This window comes from Clinocottus analis, unplaced genomic scaffold, assembly GCF_023055335.1.
Source record: "Clinocottus analis isolate CAN_PGR_092001 unplaced genomic scaffold, fCliAna1.0.p SCAF_14, whole genome shotgun sequence".
Classification (NCBI taxonomy): Eukaryota; Metazoa; Chordata; class Actinopteri; order Perciformes; family Cottidae; genus Clinocottus; species Clinocottus analis.
This window is the reverse complement of record NW_027175865.1, coordinates 3,446,807-3,466,960: the sequence shown is the minus strand read 5'-3', so window position 1 is coordinate 3,466,960 and position 20,154 is coordinate 3,446,807. Positions and strand designations below refer to the sequence as shown.

Here is a 20,154-nt window from a genome sequence, read left to right as displayed (position 1 = left end):
CAACATTCCCATCAGAATCAGCTGTGCTTGGTTTCAAACGTGAGCATGCTAACATGCCAGTAGAGAATCACAGCATTTACTCTCCTGTTTTTTTCACTGATTACAACACAAACATGGTCCATTTGGAAAGAGTTTGGGCGTCGTTAGATTGTATGACTTTCCTTTCGAGAGGTAAAGAGAATCCGTTTGTTCCGGCCTGCAGTTTTGCACATCAAAGATGACGTGAAAGGGATCTGATGAGTGTCGTAGCGCTCCGCTTCTCCACCTGTCCTTTGCAAGTCTTTCACTCTCTTTCTTCCACTTTTTGTCTCCTGGCTTTGGAGGGAAGCATAATCGCAGTTTAAAGACTAATGATTTGCCAAGTGGCTAAGAATAGGCCGGCATTAGAAGGAGGGTCCTCTAACGAGCCTCTTTCATGTCTCTCCATCTCATTAGTGGCCGCGGTGATTAGGAGGAGGTCCCGGGGTTAGGAACGGGCGCGCAAGGAGGCCCCATTACACATCATTAGGGGCCAACAGCCAGGAGGCTCTGGAATGAACCCCATGGTGGGCTTTGCCCACAGCGGGCCGCCGTACCTGCAGGCTGGCGGGCCCTCCCTTAATCCCTCCCTATTGCCGTCCCTATTGCCGTCGAAGTGGTCGTTACAGTTCTACCTTTTGTCCCACGTGCTCAGACCCTCGTCTCCTGACGGTTTGGCTTCAAAAGACTCGGGACGTCTCTGAGAGATCTGACGGAGCCGACGAGCTGTGGGGGGCCGATGCATGATACGGTTTGTTGTTGAGTCGCCTCCGTCTTTATTTTCGAGCCATTACGACGCAATTAAGCCAGATAAAGACTTGGTTCCAAGTCCTGCGGGGCCTGTTTGCAGGGTCAAGAAATCAATCCTAATTAGGATTTAATAGGAATAGTGTCGACAAGTTTCTTCTCTTTCTCTTCGCCGGCTTCTCCAAACTCAATTTTGCAACTTTGTCTAACCCCTGGGAGGAAATTCAGAGGTCAACGCAGTAAAGCCGAGCCTCCCACCCCCCGCCTCTGAACTCCTTTTTCACTCCCCCACTTGAAAGAGGAGGAAGGTTACATGTTTTGGCACCGAGGCCCGGCTTCTAAATATCTAGAGGACACGGATCTGGCTTTATTCAGATTATGAGGAGGAGAGAGGGCAGAGGGTGGAATAATTGAAGAGAAACATGAGCTCTAGCACCCAAGGGGTGTGTGTGTGTCCATGTGTGTGTGTGCAGCGCTTGTGTTGTGACGTATACACTGTATACGCGCGTGTCTGCTCACATCTATGCCTAAAAAATGAAAAAAAAAAGAGTGTATAATTAGTCCGCAAAGCCAACGTGTGCTGGACTGGCTGTTCAATTTAGCACGTCTGGGCTGATTTGGATGATTTCTCTTTTTGTTGTTGTGGAAGAGGAGGAAGAGGAGGAGGAGGAGGAGGGTGCTGGCTGCGAGCTGGAGGTCCGGCAGGCCCTTTTTTTCTCGTTTCAATCTCTGTGCATCTCGGCGCCGGGGATCTGACAGCGTGGCCCGTGGGTGCTGCCGGCCGCCCTCGGCCGCTGTCACGGCCGGGGACTGGTGCCGGAGCAGATGCGGAGCTGAACTGAGGGAAGTGGGTCAGGCCGCTGCAGGCAAGTGTACCATTCACACAAGGTCTCCTTCTGCACAAGGTAAGTCATGCTGCCTGCTTTTTTAGTTGGTTTTGTTTTTTTCTACTCTTTCCCATGTGTGTGTGAGTGAAAAAGGGGGGAGATGTGGTTAGTGTTAACGTTAAAATAATCTGTCTCTCCCCCAGGAGGCCTCACTGACGACCCCTCAGTCCTCAGAGTTCATCCTATCGCTCCTATCAGTGTCCTCTGTAGTCGTCTTTTGTAACTTGTTTTTTTTTTTTTCGTTTTAAGAGAGAGATGGAGGGAGAGATGATTTTGCGTGTGACGGGGCCTTGGGCGGACGGCTGTGTTTGATGTATTTTTTATGTGCTTAGGCTACTGGTGAACGATGGGGGGAGGGAGGGAGGGAAGGATGGAGGGAGGAGGGAGAGAGGGAGGATGCCTGGAGCTGATGCACTTGAATGGGGATGTTGTTGAAGGAGGTGGGAGAGGGGGGGCAGATAGGGATAGAATGCTGTGTGTGTGTGCGTGCGTGCGTGCGTGCGTGCGTGCGCGTGTGTGTGTGTGTGTGTGTGTGTGTGAGAGAGAAAGAGAGAGAGAGAGAGAGAAAAGGAGGAGGACGCAAGTTTTTTTTCTCTTTCTTCTCTGCCGCCAGCGACGACATGTCAGGGGGATGAGAGCAGGGTGGAGGGAGACAGTGAACACTTGTTAAGTCTGTCTGATGTAGCCTCTATACCACACACACACACACACACGCACACACACACCTCTAGAATACACACTCGCCCGCCGTGCCCTTACATCTGAGATTGACGATCACAAAAGCAATCGGGCGTCACCAGTTCAGAGAAACACTGCAGAAGCTCTCGCACATGTGACGTTGCCTGTGCGTGTTGCATTGTGGGTAGTTTTTTAAAAGCCTTAAACACACCTGTACTTGAAGATACATAAGGTTTAGTAAAGAACCCCCCGACCGGGGCTGAGCTTGACGTATAGATATACCCGACGCCTACCAGAAGCCTCTTGGCGTTCGCTGCTGCTGCGATTTGTTCATCTAGCTCCATTTCCCAGAATGCCGTTCGACGACCACCAGAGGACTGGCACGGCCTGGCTCGCCTGTCGAGGTCAATAAGACCAAGATGGTGCAGAGAGAGAGAAACATTAACGGCAGTAGCCCAGTGGAAAACAACAGATGTGTGTGTGTGTGTGTGTGGGGGGGAGTGAGTTTAAGTCTCCTGAAGCTGGAAAGCTTCCTCTGCTTCCTCCGTGAGACTCACTGCGTTACATAATCACGTCTCTCTGCGTCCCCACGCGCACACATCCTCCTACTTGCTAGTTCATTCATGCCGTGAATTTTTGCACAACCCCGGATCAGGATATTCTGCACATCCTATGCGTTAAAAAAAACTCTCTTTCGATGGTGTTACAGTTGTAAATGTTCTCATGTGATAACACGACTTTAGCGGGGCGCTAAACTTGACTCTGATTCTCATCTGACTCAAACTCCTTTTACTGAGCTGGAAGTATCTGAGTATTTTATCACTTTACGTAAAAAGAATGATTGAACAACAAGCTGTTTTTTTCTCCAAATAACTGCGATCCTGCACGTGAACTTGCAGCTTTGTTTCCCACCATCAGTATCATATATTTATGACATCATAGCTGTAGTTTGGAAGCCAATATATAGCGAAGCAACATGGATTCATGTATTTGGTTTGTTTTCACTGAGGGATGAGGAGTTTATATAGTTTTCTAATTTGTTTTTTTTAACTATTTTGTGGGAAAAAAAACATGTATCAGCCACACATTTCTACTTTAAACACACATTGTCCTTAACCCTAACCCTTTGGGTAATACTTGTCGCACAACGCATACAAACTTGAACATATAATATAAATAAAACCAAATGACAGAAGTCATGAAACAAAAACATGTGCTGAAAGCTCCCATAACGTGCAAGGGACATCCGATCATAAAACCCAAGCTTCAAAATTGATTACATTTGGATTAAGGGTGACAAATTGGTTTATTATATAACGCATAACTATTGTTCTAGCAGCAGTCCAACCGATATTAGTAGCTAATATTAGTGTTATGTAGCTGGGAGCTATACCTCACATAGTTATTTAAAACAAAGGCTGTGTCACTGTAAATACTCGTCAGAGACTACAACCTGCTGCACGCTGTTAATACATGCTAAAAGGGTTAAAGGGAGCATAACACAGGCTGTAAACACTGAGAGGCCCCATTTAGGACTCTTATAAAAGTGCCTGTTGCCAGAGGGCCGAAGTGGCAACGCAACAAGACCTCACTGTGACTCTGCAATGAGGTCAACATCACGACGGCATGCGGCTGTTACTGTTAGTGACAGATAAATATATTTATATATGGAGCGTGACGGCCATCTCTGCTCACATTGTTTCTATTCTCTATGGCTTCCCTTCTCCTGCAGTCCCAGCCCAGTGTAGGAAGTGCCATTAGCTTCACCCCCCCCCCTCCCCTCCCTCCACCCAGAATCACATCAGCAGTGAGAGGATGGGAGGAGGAGGAAGAGGGGAAATAAACATCACATAGGAGGCGCGGAGGGGGAGGAGGAGGAGGAGGAGGAGGAGGAGGGGCAGCGTCCAGCTTCTCCACGGAACCAGCAGAGGAAGAAGAAGACGAACATTTGTTTGTTTTTAAAGGTAAGAAAGGAGCTCTGGCGCGGTGCTGTAACGCGGCCGCGCGGCAGGGTGCGTCGGTCGCTCGCCTTTAAGCCGGTGAAAGGCTGTCGTTGAGCGGCGCGAGGACACGGCACAGACATGGGGTGAGCGTTACGTAAGACGCCCAGCGCGCATCACATATTACCCGGGCTTTTTTCTTCTTCTTCTTCTTCTTCTTTTTCTCCCCTCTGCAGCGTTTTCATGTCGTTTCACCGCGTTGAGAGGAAATGCCGAGGCTTCGTGTTGTTGTTGTGTTGTTGTTGTTGCGTTGCACAGCTGTCGTGGTTCGTGTCTCACATTCATCATAAGCCGTAAACATGCAGTCGCCTTTTTTTTTTTTTTTTTTGGTGTGTTTTCTGTCGTCGACCTTGTAGCGCAGACAAGATCACGTCCTCCCTCGCGTGCACTACTGATCTATTAAAGCAAATCATTCCACAAACAGACATATGTTTTGACCACATTATGCATTATTTTACATACATATTTTTCGCTCTGAAGCGATGAAGAATGGTCGATCAAAAGAAATGATATCTAAAATGAAATGTATACAGGGAGAATCTGCTTTCCTCGTCTCCTCGTGACCGGCAAGCATCGGTCCTCCGCGTCTGCTGCACGCGCGCTCCCGACAAAGACACAGTCGCTGTCCTTCAGCACCACGTGAACGCGCGAGGAGAGGAGACAGGGGAGAGGGGGATTGATTGACAGCAGCCTGAAGTCAGGATTAGAGTAATTTCCATTCGGAGGAGACATGTAAATATTTGATGCTAATAGAAGTGGAGTGTGCCTGCCTGTATTTCTAGCCCTTATAAACAAGGAGTTTGGGGTGTGTGAGTGTGCGTATGTGTGTGTGTGTGTGCCCTTTTATTGTTGTTTCGACTCATCTGTTTTCGTCCAATCTTTTCTCTAATTTTTTTTAAATGCAGCTTCTTTTTCTTGTCGCAATCCCCACATTTCCCAGAGTGTGCCATAGCTTCTTTCCTTTAGCTCCACCGATGACGTGCCGGTGTAAATTCCATACAACGGCTGATTTTGTACCGCACCCCGTGGGTTCGGTCGGTAACATTCGGCCTTTTTCTGTGACAAAAGATAACTTTATTTACAGACCAGAACAAGCTAACGCTCCACCAAACAAACATGGTCTGAGAGAAGAGAATCTGAGGCCCTTCAGGTTCTGTAATGTTCTGTCCCTTGTCGTTCCAGTGAGGCTCAGTCCACGTCAGCGATGCTCCACCATCGGGACCAACCTCTGAACTCGGCCTACGAAGGCAAAGGAGGCTCCAGCGACGGCTCCTCTTCCTCGCTGCGCAACAGGAAGTGTGACAAAGACGGCAACTTCAACTTCCTGCCCGGCAAAGACAACGACGGCACCGGAGGGGGAGGGGACGAGAACCGGAACCCGGTGCGACTGCGCAACTTGGGCCCGCTGGGCCGCGACCCGCCGAACTCCTCCTCCTCCTCTTCCTCTTCCTCGTCGTCGTACTCCGGCTACCACCACAACCCGGGTCTCCTGTCGCCGCGCTCCCGCATGCCCTGCTGGAGCCGCCTGGAGCCGCTGCCGGAGATCGAGTGCGGGGACGACGGCTACGGCCGGGTTCCCCCCGACGGGGCGGAGGAAGGCCGGCTCCAGGACGAGGAGAGGAAGGTGATGATGACGAGCCACGTCGGGGAGACGAAAGCCGAGACGCAGAGGAGGAAGAGCAGCAGGGCCAGGGAGGAAGAGGACAACGTGGCGTTGCAGGAGGACGACGACGAATGGGGCGACAGCGACTCCGAGTCCGAGTTCAGCAACCGGTCCGGCGGCAGCGCGTCCTCCATCAACATGGACAGCGCCGGCGAGGGGACGCTCATGGGAGGCTGGGACCGCATCGGCGTCGGGGAACCCAAACCCATCCCCCGGGAGGGCGACCCGAACAGGAACGGCAACCGCGAACTGGCGGCGAGGCGCCGGAGCCTGAGCCGCAAGTCGCTGGCGGCGAGCAGCCTGGGGAACCTGCTGGAGGAGGAAGGCGGCGAGGACGAGGGCGGCGACCGGTCCTCGGACTCTGACGTGGACGCGCCGGAGCTGATGGACGCGGTGTGGACGCTGCGGGACCGCGAGCGCTTCAAGGCCCAGGAGATGGAGAAGCACCAGGTGCAGCTGACCATGTACCGCCGCCTGGCGCTGATCCGCTGGGTGCGCACGCTGCAGGGCCGCATCCAGGAGCAGCAGAACCGCCTGCAGTCCAGCTTCGACGTCATCCTCACGCAGAGGAAGGAGCTGCTGCGCATGGGCGCCGCCGCCGCCGTGGCCAACGCCGCCGCCAACGCCGCCTCTCAGGCCGCCGTCGCCGGCCAATCGTAAAGAGAGAGAGAGAGCGACGTGGGAGGATCTGAACCAGGAAGTGGTTTAAAAACAACATTTTGTTTGGTTTGCTTCCATTCTGAAGACATTTCATCTGGTTTGAGTCAAAAGAAAAGAAGCCAAGTCTCCCATTGTCTTTGTACTTCACACTCATGTTGCTGATTGTAATGATTTTATTTGTTCTGGCGACTTGGAGCATCAATACATAAGTGTATCAACACCAAAAATGTTCATATCTAGGAAAAAAAAATCAATATTCCGTCTGTACGCTGTTCTCGTTTGTCTTGACCTGTGCGTGAAAAACTAAAAAAAACTGTACCAAAAGAAAAAGAGAACATTGTGTCGATGTAACTGTTGGAGATGATTTGTACTCTGAGGTCATGCTTGTGTGTATATAGAGGGAGATGAACGGTGAATTCAAAGAATAAAGTTATATGATATATCCATATGGGTTTGCGTCGTCTGTTTTTTCCGCACGTTCGTATACGATCTGAACTAATGAAATGAATCCCAGTGAGATCCATCACGGATGTGATCGGAGGGAAAGTCCACATCTTTTGGCTGATATCAGCACTTCGGGAGCCCGGAGCCTTCGTTTCATAACAGCTCAGCATGTTGATTTCAAGGAGCAGGTCTATCAAAGCTCCCTCAGTGCAGATAGGACTAAAGAAGAGCCAGTTGTTATCTTCTGGAGCTGTACTTGCTGTTCTGGAGGCCCCCGCCGCCCCGGGGCCAATGACCTTTCATCGAACAATTGCTTCTTTGTCAGGCCGAACAAAGTTGGTTTGTATCGGCTCATCACAGGGGCAAGGGTGTGTGTGTGTGTGTGTGTGTGTGGTTTTTTTTTTTGTGTGTGTGTGTGTGTCTTCTGCGGGGAGTGTGATAGCCGTGTGAGGCTCAAGCCTCAATCTTTATGGGCATGGCTGCTGCTGATGCCGCCGCGGGCGCTCCCGAGATCATCTCACCTCCTTCCATCTGCATGCGTGTATGTGTGCGTGCATGTGTGTATATACGTATGTGTGTGTGTGTGTGTCAGAGATACCAGCCGCATTGCCACCCCTATAATCTCCATCCCGAGCAGGTCTGGGTGCCCCTCCCTTCCCCCCTCCCCCCTCCGGTCTGCGCCCCGGGGCCCTGCGGGTCCTCTCCCGGGCCTCGGTGTGAACAGACGCCGGTCCGGCCGCGCGCTTGGAGAGCCAAACCCCGGGGCGGCTTGTGGGATAATCCCCGGCCGTGCCTCCTAACTATAACTCCCGCTTTATTTCTGAAGCTTATCGCCTCCCCTGGACGCAGGCGTCGGCGGAGGAGAAGTCGGCAGTCGATTTACATATTGATCCCCGTGTTCGCTGGCTGAAGGTTGGGAGGTTTTTTTTTTATTGTTGTTTTAAAGCGCGAGGATAACATGTTTACACCGGAGTAGTGACTTGTAAGCGACGCGCAAGGCAGACACCTTGTGTAGCAACACGGAGGGACACTGAGGGGGAACAAACAGGCCTTTGATGGAGGGCTCTGTAAACCAGCGAGACGGGATTTCAGGGTAGTTAAGGAGGAATTCATCCAAACAAAAGCGTGCGAGGAGATAAATGAGCCTGAAAGCTGCTTTGGAGATGAATCTGATCGGTTTCACCTCAGGAGAAAGTGTCGGGGTATTTTTTTTTTTTTTTTTAGAGCAAAGGCAGTATTAATGTGAGTAATAAAGCCCTGGTGGTATTGGCTTGTTACCATTTCCGCCTATTAAGAAACAAACAAGTCAACACATAATGCACGTCGGTGCTCCACGAGACTCGTTGTGCAGAGTTTAAAGTCTCATTAATGGGTAATAAACATGAGCTCATAGTTTATGTTCAGTTATAGGTCGTGAATTAGATCAATTTATAGTTTGTTATAATAAAATCTGAATAGCATCTTTCAGAGGAGTCATCCAATGAGGGTCACGTGCTTTCGCCTTCCTGAAAGCCCGGCAGCTCATACAGATAGATAAGATAGATAATTACTTTATTGATCCCCTAAGGGAAATTCTGGGATCGAGGCTTCTAGACGTGTTGCTCTGGAGAGGAGCTGCTGCTAAAAGTTGCACAAATATTCAGGATGGTTGTCGGCTGTTCTTCAGCAGCGCTTTACCCGAAAGGTCAGAGGTCAAACGGAGCACGAGCCGACGAACTTAAAAACAACAACAACAAGAAAGAAAGAGAGTCTTTTATTTGTCTTTATTTTTTACAACATAAACATTTGTTCCAATGAATAGCTTCTAGCTGATCTAAAAAGAAAATACAATATCATCATCGAAATAAAACCATAAGTGCAGAAACTGGAAGTCGATCATATATATATATATATATATATATATATATATATATATATATATATATATATATATATATATATATATATATATATATATATATATATATATATATATATATGTGTATATGTATTCATATGTATTGTGATCAAACATGGGTGTGACTGTCGGGTCTGCTGCTGCACTGCTCTGAAGGCTCTTTCTCTGTTCTCCTTTTTCATTTAGTCAGCAATAAAAAATATTAATGAGAGGAAAACAACACATGGTAAATGACAGATATGTTTATTTATTTTTTCCAGTGCAAAACTTCATGGAGAGCATGAGGTGCTGTTTCACCTTCACAATATTTTGAGGTTTTATTGTCATTTTTGTTGTATCCTGAAATAACACAAACTTTCAATTTTTGTATTTTTATACCAGGCATTTCCTTTACAGAGACACTTACCAGACCGGAAAATGTGATAATACATATATATATATATATATATATATATATATATATATATATATATATATATATATATATATATATATATATATATATATATATATACCAACAATTAAGAAAAGAAGAAAACAACATAATAGATATCCTGAATGATCGCATTTAGGCTATGTGGTCGTTTAAAATACACAATAAGTGCACAGTCGTAGTTACAATAATTATAAAAATCTAAACTAAAAAGCATCCCTTATGTATACTTTCTCATTTCATTAGAATAAAACCAACAAACAATACATATTTAATGATAAAGAAAGAGCAGGAAAAGCAGAGGGATTGTTTATTGCCTTCCCTTTAACACACTTCTAGAAGACAGACACAGTGATGAAGAGAGTGATGAAGAGGCCGAGCTGATATGTTTCAGGCTTTCCTAAAAAAAAATAATCAGGCGACAAATAACTGAAATATTCTTAATTTCGAGAAATGTTGTTTATTTAACCAATCAAACATTATGTGTAATTTAACATGAATTCAGTTGACCTCCCATTGCCTGACCTGTGACCTGACACAGTTCACCTGCTGTCAGCAACTAATCTGTCTTCCCCATTATTTCCTGCTAAAAAAAAAAAAGGAGAGAAAAAAAAATCACCCATGAGAAATTATCTGTGTGTGTGATTTTATGGGCGCTCACGCATTCATTCATCTCTGACCCGGAGGACACACGCAGAGGCTTTCTTTGTGAGAGTAAACCGCGGACAGCAGCGTCCACGAGGGGGCGACACTCCATCACAGACTCTCTCCGTTCAGAGCAGCGGCTGCTGCTCCCGCGCGCTGCCGCCAGGGGGCGGCGGAGCGCGCGCAGGTTTCAATCCTCCAGCAGCGGCGCGCTGAGAGGGGGAGCACCTGGGACCCCGAGAGGGTTCCCCCTGGAGCTCCCAGTGTTGTTCCACTACATGTTGAATTGGTATGATGCAGAGAGTCATGACCTGAGATCGGGACATATAGATATATATTTAAAAAATATATATTTATGTTCGTTTTTCCCTCAAATGTCTGCTTCATTTCCTTGGGAACAAATATTTAGATGAAACAAGGAAAACAAATGTTGATTTTGGTTTTGTCGAGCTGATTGCAACCTGTAGACTCAATATGTAATGATATAGGGTCAAAAGAAGGCATGGCTTATTTTTAATAGGTCACAATTAATGTTTGATGATGTCATGATTATATAGTTTCAGTTTTTTTAAGTTTTGGGCAGCCTCCCTTTTTCTCATTCCTACTGAGACACCAATAGATATTTTTGAGAAAGGAAGAAGATCACCTAAAAACATTGAATAGGAAATTATAATTCCATGTTGACTCATATAATTTCCCCCAGGTTTATGTATTCTTTTTTTGTGCATTCATATTTTATTTACAGAACATATTAATGGGGAGAGACTGTGTTGGAGTCTCTTGTCTCTGAACACTACCTTCTTCAATCCCTTTAAGGTTGAAAACCCCTTCCTCTTCCTCTTCCTCACCGTCTGCAGCGTGTCTTCCTGGATCAAAACGTTCCAGCGCTCCATCATAACTATAATGTTCACACTGAGAGAAATGTTCCACATATTTGGAACCATCTCGTGACTTTGGGATGCCGACTAGAATTTTAAATAAAGTTCTGTGCGTCATGTTGCGCACACACTGAAGAGCACCGGTCCAACAACCCAACGACACCAACTAGCTTATTTTGCCACATGGGGTCATTAAGGAGTGAATCCTTTGTGCTTTGAAATGTCATTTCCACGCCACTTTTGCACAACTAACAACTTGTTAAAATCAATCTATAGGGTTTAAAAATACTTCTCATGAAAACAACCTCATGCCCTCTGCCTAAATTCACCTCTCATGAAAGCAGTCCTTTCTATTTGTGCACATCCGTGGCCTCGCAAAGCTTTAATCCCTCTCGCTGTCACATTTACAGTGTTCTTTATTTCTTTATTTCTTGCATCTCTCTCAGATTCAGATTCCTCGGGGACGCGATCGGAGGGCCTCGGTCTTGTACGCGGACGCCCTTGACATGCAAAAAGTTCGGGGACCCCCGCTGAAAGGCCTGGGCTGTGGCTGCTGAGCTCTGTGGGCGCAGAGATATACATGTGCACCCTATCATGCTCTCCCTCTCCCCCTTCCTGCCTCTGCCTGATGTAGTGTGACAGTGTGTTCGCCCGCAGCACTCTGCTGGCGTGGAAACAATCAGCTTTGACAGAAAGGGGGTGGTGGTGGGGAGGAGAGAGGGAGGTAGAGGAGTAGGGAGGGATGAAGGGTGGAGGGGGTGGAGGAGGAGAGAGAGGAGAGGGAGGGGGGTGGGGGGGCTGCACCCCCGAGGCCCGTGTATGATGAACTGGATAGAAAGACCTGTCGTCAGAAGAGAAACAACACAACGCAAAGAGGGATGGATGGATGGATGGATGGATGGATGGATGGATGGAGGGATAGATAGATAGATAGATAGATAGATAGATAGATAGATGGATGAATTAATGGAAGGATGGAAAGATAGATATCACAACTTTTTTGAAGTCCAGCTTCAGTTTGAAATCACAGCCAAAAAAGTAATCAAGAATTAGCATTATTGTAAAAAATATTATTTATTATTATTACATTCATGCAAATCCATTTCTTAAGTCAAATAAAACCCTAAATAATAAGTTAGAGGCACTTTAATGGTGGGAGACCACTGTGGGATTCTCTTTTTTTGGGTGAAAGTTGTTGGTTTGTTCATAACCCTGCTGTGCGTTGACGACAACGAGAGTTGAATCTCAAGAGAAGAGAAAAGAAAAAGAGAAATGTTTTGACAGTTCCCGTTAATTAATACGGGAACTGTGCTCAACTAACAATCATCAGTTTTGCGCTATTTTCTGCTTGTTCCTGTCAGTTTTTGGGTTGAAACAAATAACCGTCTCATCAGCAACGGAGAGAGAAAACCTAAACGTGTCCCTTAATTCAAATTAACTTAAAAACCACGAGCAGAACACATGAAACATGACAAAGACAAGTCCACTCTTATCAACCAAAACATCTAATAATGTGTGTTTGTGTGTGTGTGTGTGTGTGTGTGTGTGTGTGTGTGTGTGTGGCAACCTGTTGACTCAAACAGCAACTATAGGCCTCCAGTGACCTCAGTGTCAGTCACCACTTGACTCTCTTCACTAATTCAGTTAAAGCAATCAGTGTGTGTGTGTGCATGTGTTTGTGTGTGTGCGTGTGTGTGTGTGTGTGCGTGCGTGTGTGTGTGTGAGAGAGAGAGGGAAAGAGAGAGAGAAGTGGGAGTGTGTGTGTGTGTGATGGTTCAGCTGCCTCGTCTGCTTTAACCAGCTAATAAATATGAAAACAGCAGGTTAAAACTTTTTCATGCGTCTCGTGCCTGAAAGGATTATCCCCTTCTATAGAGTCCCGTGAAAAATCCCCCAGACCTCATAATGCCCCGATGTTGTCCCATAAAACGTCGCCGGACAAAAGGCGGAAGAAAGGGGGCTCTTTCACGCATAAGGGGTTTTCTCAAGCGCGCATTGAGGAGCCGGACCCGCCCATAGATTATCTGGCTGTGGGTGAAAGCGCGGCTGTGGGAGCGGCAGGTGCGTGTGCCGGGCATGGGGGGTCGCGGGCGGGCGGGGGAGTGAGGAGGGGAGGCAGAGGGGTGAGGAGGGGAGGGCCCGATGACCACGCAGAGGGGAGGTGGACTATGGAGAATCGCTATTGCAGCTGCCGGCAGGAATGTTTGCAGATTGTCACTTTCATTTAACTTGCTCTTTTTCTCTTTCCCTCCTTGACCCCCTGCACCAGGGATGGAGCGTCCCCTCCCCTCTTACCCAGGTTACCCCCCCGCCCCACCCTCCCTCTCTCCCTCACCTCCCACTCCCCGTCCCACCTCTATGAGCCGCCGAGGTGGGGCTAAACGGTGACACCCCCCCCCCCCCCCCCGTCCACAAAAGCGACAAGCGTCTCGGGTCGCCTCCCCTCACCCTCACGCCTCTGCGCCGTGAAATCTTGGATTAAAAGTGATAAGCGGCGAGAATGATACGGATCCCACCGTTTTTATGGGACTAAGTGAGTGCCAAGTAACTGGCGAGGCCGGGTTAACACACTCTTTAACTCCCCTCGGTCCCCAGAGGATCCCCCTTTCATACAGGTTTTTTGAGGGGATTTAAGGTTTTATGTGTGTGTGTGTGTGTGTGTGTGTGTGTGTGTGTGTGACGTATATATGGAGGGGGCCTGTAGATGAAGCTGCTGCTGCTTAATAATGCAGCTCATGAATTTATCCCTGCAATAATTAATCAAATAACGACGAAGAATGAACATTGTGTGGGCTTTTTTCGCCTTTTTTTTTTTTGGGGCCTATCACGGAGGCGTCCCCTGTTATCTTCATGTTCATGCCTTTAAAAAAATTAAAAACCTGCATGAGAATTAATTTATCATAGGAGATAGCCCCCCCCCCCTCCTCATCTCCCCCATGTTGACCCACTCAGGCTGTTTGTGAGTATAAAATGGCCTCCTCGCTCACACCTTGCTCTCTAATCTCTGTCGTCCAAACTGTGTCCCCCTTTTATTTCCAAACTGTGGCCCCAAGGCTATGTGTGGGTCCTCAGCGTAATCCCCCTCCCCACACACACACACACACATGCACACACACACACACACACTTTAAAACTCCCTGCTATTCCGCTGGGGTTTGGCCAAAAAGTGCGACAGGACGCTGCTTTTTTCTTGTTGTTTGTTCACACCATCTTCCAGCAAAAAGGGATTAATGTCGGCACCATTATGAATAATGAGAATGAATAGCAAACAGCCGTCTGTTTTATCTCGCACGATTAAATAAAGGAAAGAGTGTCCTTGTGCTTTTTTTTTTAATTCAGTATTTCATTGAGCGCGTTGGAGGAGGTGGCGGTAAGTCACCATCTGATGCGCTAAGCCGCAGCTCTGAATGCATCTCTTAATTAATGTGTTAAGGAAGGCAACAAAAGGTCTGATTTACACCACAGAGCATGAAGTAATCATGTGACAATACATCACAATGCTCACCGTCATACTGTCTTCTGTACTTCTCAATGTATCCATTTCGTTATGTCATGAGTAGTGAATTTGGACAATTTGAACTCCGTGTGTTTCAATCAGCACCTTTTAGCATTCAGATGTTCTGTTTGTGTTCTTCCTCTTTTATATGTATTATTATTTTTAAATGTTATTATGGTCTGGACCAGTAGATTACGGTTGCTAATGTTTATGTGTTGGCTAACGACTGTGTGACACTTCTCCACTTGGACACTGCGGGCAAAACATTGCAACACATGCAAAACAAAAAACACAAAAAAAGGGGGTCACAAAGAACACACAACAGCAGAAGATAGGAGCGATAACTTAAAGTCTCCATGGGGCCCTGGCGTTGGCAAAAGTGTCTCCTTCTTGTTGCAGGGCCTCAACAGTTCTCTTCCTGCTGAGTATAGTTTCAACACTCACTGATCATAACTCATAATTTATAAGTCAAGATGGAGGCGGCAACATGACGTAAAGCTTTACGTCAGCTTTCCTCCGATCCACGAACACTCTGTGGAGAGAAATGTTGTGACCAATGGACCTGAGTCAACATCTATCTATCTATCTATCTATCTATCTATCTATCTATCTATCTATCTATCTATCTATCTATCTATCTATCTATCTATCTATCTATCTATCTATCTATCTATCTATCTATCTATCTATCTATTTATCTATCTATCTAGCCATCTTTTCTGCTTATATTTCACTCACATGGTGCAGCTGCAATCCTTTGAGCAGATCAGAAAGCTGTTGTCTTGTCAATGTGGCAAAATCCTATAAAACAGTCAGAAATAATTGGACTTTAACAAAACGTCCCATCTCTATTTCTCTTAAAGTGTCTCCTGTGTATCGCGACCTCAGTGTCCTCACACCCTGTTTTCACACACACACACACACACACACACACACACACACACACACACACACACACACACACTGGCTCACAGGCGTCACCGCGTCCGCGACTGCCAGGACGGACATTGCGGCTGGCGAACGAGGATGTGAAAATGAAATATGAAACAGTGGTGTGATAAACTGGTAGATAATCATCTTTTCATTAAACTTTCATCCCCAGTGACTTAAATATTCAAGAGCCCAATTACAGAGCTTGTATCTCCCTCTCTCCCTCTCGCTGCTCTTAACAAGAGCAGTCAGGGAGGAGGAGGAGGAGGAGGAGGAGGAGAGGAGGCGAGGAGGCGAGTGGCTTAAGGGGTGAGTGAGAGCATCATTATGGAGCGGTCACACAGAGGGGTGGGAGGGTGGGGGGGTGAGGGGGTGAGGGGAGAAAGAGATGACCCGCGTCCCTGATCGAGGACGGGGGAGCGTGCAGGAGGCCTGTCCACAGCCGAAGAGGAGGATGTGGAGATGGTGAGAGACAGCAGACAGACCTGCAGCAGTGTGCGGGACGGACGGACGGAGACAGACAGACAGACAAAGAGACGGAAGCAGAGCGGTATAGATTTCCAGAGAGATAGTGGAGAGATGTGTGCATCCTGATGAGTCCCGCAAACACAGGGCGCATGACGCCCTCTCTCTGCCTGTTTCTCTGTATGTGTGTGTGTGTGTGTGTGTGTGTGTGTGTGTGTGTGTGTGTCAGTGTATTAGCAGTCAGAGCACTGAGGCCCACGGGCGATTCCTGTGTGTGCTTGCGATAAAGGGAGAAAAAAAAGAAGAAGAAGAAAAAAAAAGGGAGGAAGTATAACGTGGGGGGAAGCGGGGAGTGGAAGAGGAGGGGGGGGGGGGGGGGCTGAGAGGAGAGATGAGGAAGTTGGTTTGGGGAGGGGGGGGGGGGGTTGGGGGGAGGGAGCGAGTGAGAGAAAGAGAGTAGGAAAAAAGAAGAGAGAGAGAGAGGAAAGAGCATCCAGCAGAGCAGGGAGCTTCCTCTGTGCTGTCAAAGCCTCTGGATCATGTCCCCATTGGTCTCTCTCTCTCTCTCTCTTTCTCTCTCTCTCTCTCTCTCTCTCTCTCTCTCTCACACACACACACACACACGCGCACACACACACACACACACACACACACACGTATGCACGCACGCGCGCCTTTCCCTCACCCAATTGCTCCCCTTTCTCCCTCCAACCAGGCCCTTCTCCTCCCCTCCCCTCCCCTCCCCTCTCATGGAAAAGAGTGTCTTGGCAGGGTAATTAAGAATGGCCTCTAAACACAGGAGAATGGCAAGAACGCTCCAGATGAAAGTAAATGATTAAAATAATTACAGGCTGAGAGCTGACGAGCCGGAGTGTGGGGTGGCCGCCGGACATTTGTCGGTAATTAGATAATTAATCTGAATGCAAATGATGAGCCCTAACGAAGCAGTCAAGCTGAACCAGCGACAACTGCCGTGAGTGAAATGTGGGGAGGAAGAGGGAGGGAGGGGGGAGAAGGGAGAAAATAAAACACATGAATATGAGTGTAAAATATCCAACCTTCCCACCCAAAAAAAACGAACAGACTCAGAAGCAGCAGCAGTGATGTAAATCAATAAGTGTTTCTGCAGCTCTCACCTCACGCACACATGAATACCTTTGTTATAAATATACAGGATAAAAAGGCAAAGCCAGCATGTGTTGTGCTCGGCAAAAAAAAAAAAGTTTAAACATGTCTCTCCTCTCTCACATGCAGCTGAAATGCCAAAATTGTGGATTTACTCGCTCCGCCGTCACCCCTCCGCTGTCTGCTCGCAAATACTATCAGCGTGCGCGTGCGTGCGCGCTCTCGGCAGATGTAAACAACCGGCTTCGGAGTTTATTCAGAGATGAAGATGTACTTGTCAGCATCCTCTTCCTCCTCCTCCGCAGGATCGCTCCTTTTATATTTAAACTACAGATCTTGAGGGTTTATTTATTCCAAACCCCGATATTGTTATTTTTTTCTCTCTCGCTGTGACAGCTGCAGCGTGTATTTTAATTAGGAGCTGTAAAAACAGCAGTGATTATACAGCAATAACGCGGTATGGCACAGAGGCATCTGCGAAGTAAACTTGCACACCGGCTTGAGTCAGGCGACGGAACCAGCTGGGACGCTTTTACTGGCGAGGAGAGAATAAAGTTCCCACATTTCATCGATTGATGGTAAACGGAGGAGCAGTTATGTTGCAATAGTGCATGCTGGGTATTTTACACGTTTGGTTTTTTTTTTTAGCTTATATACTTTGTGGAATATCAGTTTTTTATCACTTAACAAAACAACTCTTCCTCAGGACATTTGAGTCATATAGTGTGGTACAATTATATTTTATGGAGTGGAATGTTACAGAAGGTACAGGTGTTAACATTTGCTACAGGCACTTTACCCTCCAAACATGATGAAGTTCAATACCCAGTTGCTTCTGTCCCTTGGTAATACACATAGACCAGATCTTTACTGTTTGATTTTGAAATCCCTCTATAAAAAAAAGAACTGTGAAGAATTAATTAAACTACCAGAGCAGCAGGTTGGATTTGGAAGACTTCACGTGAGAGAGAAGGTTGCAGTCAAGAGGCAGACATTGCGTTAACAACCTCCTCCCCCATTCCTTCTCCCTCTCGTTAGTGCAAATTATGCAACACGTCCACTTACACCTTTAAGAGACTCCAGAGGAAAACGTTTTACCTGTCCACCATTCTCATTAAATCCAGACTGATCGCTCAGGCCGCCTCATCAGAGCCACTGGAGGCCGACGCTGTGTGTATGTGTTGTGCCATGTGAATGTGTTGTCAGTCAGGTGGTGGCTCGGCTAGAACCTTGTCAGGCGCCTGTGTAGGTTAACGTGATAATTTTTGCTTCAATGTCAAAAGAAACCAGAGATTGTTATAGGACCCAGATATAGAGGATTAACCAACTGGAATTTAAAATATTGCAAATTTGTGCTAAGGTTGTATTGAGATCGACGTTAAAGCCATCACTGAAAACATTGACAAAGTCTCAAAATGGGCTGTTTTGGCAATACAGACAATGTGATTGAATTAACCTCTATTCTGACTTCAATGATTAGATATACATTTACAGCCAATTTAATGTTTAATTGTGGACAGATACAACATCAAAAAAGATAAGTGTACAACATGGATGATATCTTTGTCTTACTCTGAAACGGTATGACAACTGTGTCTGTAAAACAGTGTAAAAAGGTCGGTATCCTGATTAAAGACACTGAACTGCTGCTTACATCTCTGTGCTTTTCCAGTGATATAAGAAATACAAAATGCCAGGTCCGTCTATTCAATTTGCCTCCTGATATCCTGCAAATAATGTGTCAAAGCAGCTTCCATATGCGATTATGAAGTAGCTTAAAATCAGTTTTAGACTTAAAAAAAAAAAGTAAATAAAAACTGTCAAACGCCCATTTAAAAAGCATACTTCCAAAATGCAATTTTTTTTCCAAGTTGGACCTTTCAACATGACAAACAGAAGATATTTGACCACAATACTAAATCTGTGTAATGTGTCAACAATGAACCAAAACAAAGAACATGCTTTTAGGTTTTACTGGTCTACATAATGTCCTAAACAACAACACTTGATATTAAAAAAAGGAACAACCAAACATGTGGAACTCCAAGGCATCCAAATGTACAATATCTAGAACAGGAAACGTACAGAAACGTGTTCTGAGAGCAGGAGGCACACAGAGGCGTGTTGTCCCTCCAGAGTCTGTTTTCCCAGCACGTCAGAGGTGAAAACAACGTGCAGCATGAGCTTCCTTCAGTCTTTCAGTCACATTATTTACTCCACCAGCAGCTCAAACTCCTCCGCCTCGTCGAACACTGCGTTCAGCTGGGCCGCCAGTGCGTCCAGCTCCGTGGTGCCGATCTGCTGGACCTTCTTCCTCCTAATCCTCTTCTCCTTATTCACGACCACTCCGGGTATGTTTAAGTCCTGCTCCGGGACCTCTGAGCCACAGTTCTCCACCTCGAGCAATGACGTGAATGAGTTCAGACCAGACGGGGGTCCGCAGGACACCTCCAGACCCGCCTTGGATCGCAGGACCCTCGGGGCCACCTCCGGTGTTTGCATCTTATCGAAGCCGAACAGGTTGTCCCGGGAGTCGGGGCTGTGGAAGGACCTGTCGCCGGAGCTGTTGAAGGACCTGTCGCCGAGCCTGCTGTAGGAGCGGCGCACTTTCTGCGACCACACCGCGTCCTCTGCACCCATTGCCGGCTGTTGGGGGTGAGACGAGGCCGGCGGAGAGCAAGGGAGGATCGGTGACAAAACCGCGGCCTCCTTCTTCTTCTTCTTCTTCGCCGAGGTGGAGCCCCCGCGGTCCGGGACGGGACCTGGAGTGGAGACCTGCTGTTTCTTCTGCTGGATGCTTTCCGACCTTTCCGACCGTCTCGGCGTGTTCTCCTTGTCGTGCTCCGACGGTGCGACGGTTTTCCTTGGTGCTATTTTCCTCACCGTAATGGAGCGTTTCACAGCAAAGGAGGCCGGCGCCATTTTGCTGTCAGCTTTGACGTTAGCCTGAAGAGGAGAAGTCAAACGCGGCGACCGTCTTCTCTGTGTGCCGTTGACATTATTAGACTCCGCCATTACGTTTCGGAGCGTCCCTTCGTTCATACTGACCCCTTTTTCTTGGTGAAATAAACGAGTATCCGTGGATTTCCTCGATAATCGGAGGGTCTTATCGCCACACGGGCCAGACGAACAACAGCAGTCCGCTCAAATCTCAAATTGCGCGCCCGAGTCGCGGGGTGATGACGAAT

General features: G+C 47.3%; 2 protein-coding genes across 3 annotated transcripts; one reads left to right on the top strand and one right to left on the bottom strand.

The window, feature by feature from the left end:
• Positions 1-4,180: 4,180 nt before the first annotated feature.
• LOC137784392 (uncharacterized) lies at positions 4,181-7,099 on the top strand. 2 transcript variants are annotated; one of them, XM_068574994.1, is made up of 2 exons: positions 4,181-4,294; positions 5,513-7,099. In XM_068574994.1, exon 2 carries the CDS (start codon positions 5,535-5,537, stop codon positions 6,651-6,653), a length of 1,119 nt encoding a protein of 372 aa, XP_068431095.1. In that variant the 5' UTR covers positions 4,181-4,294; positions 5,513-5,534; the 3' UTR covers positions 6,654-7,099. The 2 variants fall into 2 exon arrangements, with proteins under 2 accessions (XP_068431095.1, XP_068431094.1); XM_068574993.1 differs by lacking the exon at positions 4,181-4,294 and adding an exon at positions 4,301-4,416.
• An 11,354-nt stretch (positions 7,100-18,453) lies between these two features.
• Positions 18,454-20,129, bottom strand: cdca5 (cell division cycle associated 5). The gene has a single exon (XM_068576271.1). The coding sequence runs from the start codon at positions 20,006-20,008 to the stop codon at positions 19,178-19,180; it is 831 nt and encodes a 276-aa protein (XP_068432372.1). The 5' UTR covers positions 20,009-20,129; the 3' UTR covers positions 18,454-19,177.
• Between the last annotated feature and the right edge of the window lie 25 nt (positions 20,130-20,154).